Raw genomic sequence first — 5697 nt, 5'->3', positions numbered from 1 at the left:
AATTGAAAGCTGTGACTTTTAAACTGTTAGTATTATTCCACTCCATAAAAAAATTAATATGTGGGAAAATGTGTCCATTATCAGCCTGGTTTATGTGGCTTTTCCCTCCGTATATCTGATCCTTTTCAAAGCCTCCTCACCCATTATTTATTTCCAAGAATCATTCTCAGTGGTGTCTGTGAACCATTTTCCTCATATTTACAAATTTTCATCGGGTCCCCGGTGTGGAAAATTCAGGCTGTGTGGAGAGGAGTGGATAATAAAACGGTTTAAGCACAAATTAACATTTATTCATGCGCAATTACACATCCATATAAAAGAGCAGGAGTTAAAGAAAATCCCATCGCATTTTGCTTTGTGGCTTTATTAAAAATTCTATAATCAAAGTGCTGATTTCTTAATTCACTGTTGCACTGTTTTTTAAAAGAACAATTAAATACATTTGCTGACAGCAAATAAACTGCATCTATTAACCATCGCTTAAATTAAAGGTTTTAAGTTCTGTGTCTGATTACAGCGAGAGAGGTGTGTTTCTAAACAGGCTTGAGCAGCAATATTCTTTGGAGTTTCCCTTGTACGCTTTAAAGTCATTTGTTCCACTGTCAACAGACAAAAAAAAATCTACGACATTTACAACCTAACTTGGAGGAATTGTTTTTGTATTAGTCATGTCTTATAATTCCTGAAAAACTTAGCTAACTAAGTGGTGCTTCTTAGAACAAGGTGCCATCATTACAGTTCACTTTCAGTTCCGAATAACATCTTAGTGGTTTATAGGTAGGAAATGCTGCTTCTAAATTTGTCCAAAACTAAAAATAAACAAACGTAGAAAATAAAGATAGTCAGAGTCTTGATTTAGCTATTTCAACATATATTCTTTTTTTAAATAAAGTGTTGAAAGTAGGCCTATATGCTCTGGGTGAGGTATAGCTGGCGTGTGTGGATTAGATGTGAGCTAATCTAGATGTGAGCTGGGTAGCTTCTAGAGAAGTGGTGTGCAACCTGCGCAGGGCTCTTTGGACCCTCTGCAGTGGCTCGTAATAGGGGCTAAACATAACAAAGAACCAATGTACTATTGTAACAAATATACTGCAAAAATGATCTAGAAATAAGTCAAAATGTCTTAAATTAAGTGCATTTACCTTCAATTTAAGTAGGTAAATAAGATGATTTGTCAACAGAATGAGAATTTTTAATCTTAAAATAAGGTAATTAGATAATATACACTTGAAATAAGACATTTTAATAGTTTTTGTCTTATTTTAAATGTAAATGGTCTTATTCCATGGGCAAAGTGTCTCACTTGCCTCCTCAATTCAAGAAAAAAAGCACTTATTTTAAGAAAAAAATGACTTAGATTTCATTTTTTTCCAGTTACCAGGCAAATAACCTTTAGTGTTTTTTTTTTTTTTTTTTTATAAAGAATATTATTTTTCCAGCATAAATAAAAGAACCAGAAATAGATTTTTGGAGTCATTTTTTCTTTTAATCTGCCTAGGAAATATGCATTTTATTGTTATTAATTTTTTCTTCTTAAATCCAATGATATCCTAAATTAGAAAAGCAAATGTTTTATTTCAGAAGCTAAAAAGATAGATAAACTTCTGTTTTTTTTTTTTTGGATGGCAACAGATTTCCTAAGGTAAATATATACCGGTAATAAAAGTAATATGCTTTGTATTATTAAACAGTCATATAATAAAGGACTTCTACTTAGCCAGACTGGGAGCAAAATGGCTCTTTGGATAGAAAAGGTTGAAACCCATTATAGACGGATGCAGAAAGCATTTTATGTCCTTTTATTTCAGGGCAATGCATAACATTAACTGAGCGTGTGTCATGAAATAACTTATAAAATCATTGATTGATGCTAATTCAGGCTGCAGAGAGGGGCAGTGGGTAGCACTGCTGCCTTGCAGCAACAAGGTTCAATTCCTGGCTTGATGGATGATACTAATTCAACAGCATTTATAATAAAAATGTCATCTGATGAGTGTCTACCGTACATTTGTCTTCAACCTGTGATAAAACACTGCTGAGTCATAATAATTCAGTACAACTCAATTCAGGATTTAGTTTTTTCTATTCAAGTTTATCAAATAACACAGGAAGCACTGATTTTGATTACAACTGATTTTATTTCCTACATTAAACCGGGATTTACTTAAAATGTTTTATTTACACGGATAAATCAAGAGAAAATATAGACAGTTAAGCAAAGGATGATCCAAATAAATGAATTTACAACAAAAAGCAAAAGTTCTACTCCTACAGAATGCCTCTAAATGAAGGTCACCACAATGGAGCCGAGTGGAATGCAACAAAGCAGCATGCTTCATTAAATGGACCCTTTTCTTCTGACGTCAACCTGTTTTTCTGATCATTTCAACCTGCATCACTTCTACAGGACGGTCAGCTTTCAGTCAAAATGAAAAATAATTCAATGTTATTTCATCAGGTGATAGAGAGGGAAGAGATGCAGGATTGTAACAAACATTAAGAATAAAGGAGGGGAAAACATAATAAATAAGAAGAAGAACACTTAAAATAAAGGATACAAACATTGAAATATACAGACTGTAACAGAAAAAGGGTTAGGGCGAGAAAATGAAGGACTGTTGGGCAGTCAGTGCATCAAAGAAGAGGGTGATTTTTAGCCAACTAAACTAATAATTGTTCTCCTGCTTCCTTGTTAAATACTCATCAGATTTTACATGGTGTGAAGGTAATCAGAGGAGAATGGAGCTTCTTTAGATCGCTGCTGAGGATAGCGTTAGGATCAGATCTGCCAAATCCACTTATTTGTTTGTTTTTTAACACACTGAGCATAAAGTGGAACTTTAACTAAACTTTACAACCCCCCCTCCACATGCGGATTCTTCTCCACCTTCGTCTTCCTCAGTGAACCAACTCCAGCGCGCTGCTGGAGAAAGGCAGCACGCCGCTGACGTAGTAAGCGATGCCGAGGGAGAGGAGGGCGATGACCACCAGCAGCAGAAAGACCCTCCAGAAGCCCAGGTCCTCCACAAACTCCTGCCAGGTGGTGCGGAAGCTGGACAGGACGCCCTCGCTGCTCTGCAGGTTGGGGTTGAGTAAAGAGTGGCTCTCCATGGCGCTGAGACACAGAGCAGAAGGATTCCAGAATGGGTCAGTTTCCATTCTGCTAATAATTAAGTCAGTGTTTCTTTAAGGGTATGAAGATAAACATTTACCCGTTGATCTTGGCAGAATAACGAGCACAGAAACTGAGCCGTTAGGCCAAAATGACAGAAAATATGGTATCAAAATTACTCAAGGGTTTAACCCTTCATTGTTCAAGTTACCTATAACACCACTTTGCAGCAAACGAGGTAAAATGTTGAGGTCAGATATGGTCTGCTGGATCCACCTGCCTTAAAGCTGAGTGTAACTGCTTCCCAGAGTAACACCAGTTGCCTACTGTGTTTATATCTTATCTACTTTAAATTTAGTGCAACAGAATTAAAGGGATAGTTCAAGTTTTTGGACATGAAGTTGAGTGAAACGTTTACAGTCTGTAGCTGAGATGCAACAGTGTTACTACTTGTACTGAGGCTCCTGCTGAGGGAAACGGCCAGTAATATACCAGAGAAAAGCGCTAGTAAAACTATGCGTGTGTTTTGTTAGACATAAAATATTTGAAATAGTCTAAAACAGAGAGGTTAGTAGACCGTGGTCTAACAAACACACACGTGTATGTTTATCAAGAGTTTTTCTCCGGTACGTTACCAGCTGTTTCTCATTGACAGTAATGACACAGCTGCATCACAGCTAAAGACCACTTTATGTCCAAAAAGTGGAACTATCCCTTTCACCTATCTTTCATGTCTCCTTCCAGACGACAAAGCATTTGCTGAATTCTGCCGATCGAGTTTAGCTTCTTGAATTATTACTGATTGCTCATTGCAGCAACAACACCTGTTTTTTAAACATCTGAGGGATTTAATAGATGCTAGATCAGTGATTTAATTTCCCTTCCAACGACCACATATAGTTGGAAGCAGATGTTTTAGATTAATGAACAGACTGCACTGTGCAAAAGGATTCCCACATAAAGGATTCCCACTGCTGACTGGTTGAAAGTACGAGAACAGGAGAAGAATGTTTCAGAAGGGGAAGAAGTGATGAAAAAGGACCCACATTGCTTCCTGTTCTTATTAAGTTAACTAAAAAAAACGCAGCTGATTTTAAAAGGAGCTAGCTTTACCCAAACAAAAAGCTTATCATCAAAATTCCTTTCTAATTTCCACCAATTTGCCCAATTTCTCAGGCTAACTTCCTGCCTGCTAGCATGCTTACCTCTCGCTGTCGGCCATCTGCATGGTCTCCAGCTTGGAGTGGGCCCCCCTGTTGAAGCCTTTCACTTCCTGTTCCTCCAGACCCTCCAGGAGGCGAATGGCGTCCTTGTTGACGCCGCGTCTTTTTGCCAGCACCAGGGGAGTGGATCCATTGTGGTTACTGGAAGGCAGAGCAGCAATCAGACAACAGAGAAACAAGAGCGAAACCGACAAACAATCCATCCCAGCTTTCTTGAAGGACCAAAGTTCTGTAAAATGAAACAACATAAATCCATTACAGGATTTAAATGCATAAAATACATAACTATAATAACAGAAAAATTATTCATCACAGACCAAAATAAACATCTCATAAGTTTTGAAAGCCAAGGCAAAAAGATGAGTTTTTAGAAGCGACTTCAAATCAGACTTTTTAATTTGCATTTTAGGACTGAAACAATCGGATTAATCGATTATTGAAATAATCACCAACTAGTTTAGAAATCAATTAATCGCTAACAGGAGTATAGAGACTCTAAAACATGCCTTTTGCTGACAGAGCAAAAGGCATGTTTATAAAAGGCATGTATATAAAAATTCATCAGACATCATGCTCTATCCACAACTCTACAAGTGGAAAATTTGAGTTTCACATGGTTTCATTTTTACGAAATGAAACCATGTGAAACTCAAAGCTTGTGTTTTGTTTTTTGTTTTTTCTTTTTAACAGTAGGCTGACAGGAAAGGGGGAATGAGAGAGGGGGAGAGACATGCGACAAAAGACAACAGGTCGGATCCTCGTCGAGGACTAAGGCCTCCATACACGGGTCGTGCACGCTAACCACTGCGCCACCTGCATGCCAAACTTCCTTTTAGTTTTAGGCACCCGAAGAAGCAGCTGACAGGCTGTAGAAGCAGCTGATTGGCTGATCTGAGTGAACGGGAAGGTGTATGAAGGTGCAGCAACTTGGAAAGATGGAGCAAGACCAGGGAGCAACTTAAAAACAAATAAAAAAGCTTTTAAAATGAATCCTAAAATGTACAGGAAGCCAGTGTAGTGAGGCTCAAATGGGGTAAATATGCCCATATTTACAAGTGCTAGATAAAAGACGTGCAGCAGCATTTTGCACTCTCTGGAGCCCAGCCATGCTGAAGGCACTAACCCCCAGATAAAGTGCATTACAATAAACCAGCCAGGTGGTGATAGAAGCATGAATTATTGTCTCTAAATGATTGTTTCCTTTACAGATCAATGCAACTTCACATCTGATTGTGTTTGTGTTAACGCTTTGCCTCAGTAACAAGCAGCACACATTCAGGCTTAATCATCCGTTTAGTGTTACCACCCTGCTGATGTTATCTTTAACTGTTGTCCCTGCTGCCCTCAGGGAAAAGGCTTCAC

General features: G+C 38.0%; 1 protein-coding gene across 1 annotated transcript in view; it reads right to left on the bottom strand.

The window, feature by feature from the left end:
* Positions 1-2088: 2088 nt before the first annotated feature.
* Positions 2089-5697, bottom strand: part of ankrd46 (ankyrin repeat domain 46) — an 18618-nt gene continuing 15009 nt past the window's right edge. Inside the window, exons 3-4 of the mRNA XM_015398138.1 lie at positions 4318-4476; positions 2089-3115 (exon numbers count right to left, since the gene is read on the bottom strand). Coding sequence (XP_015253624.1) covers positions 2899-3115; positions 4318-4476 — 376 coding nt within the window. The 3' untranslated portion in view covers positions 2089-2898. The remainder of the gene's footprint in view (positions 3116-4317; positions 4477-5697) is intronic.

Source organism: Cyprinodon variegatus, unplaced genomic scaffold, assembly GCF_000732505.1.
Source record: "Cyprinodon variegatus isolate N-32 unplaced genomic scaffold, C_variegatus-1.0 Scaffold914, whole genome shotgun sequence".
Taxonomy (NCBI): domain Eukaryota; kingdom Metazoa; phylum Chordata; class Actinopteri; order Cyprinodontiformes; family Cyprinodontidae; genus Cyprinodon; species Cyprinodon variegatus.
This window is presented reverse-complemented; position numbering and strand designations above follow the sequence as displayed.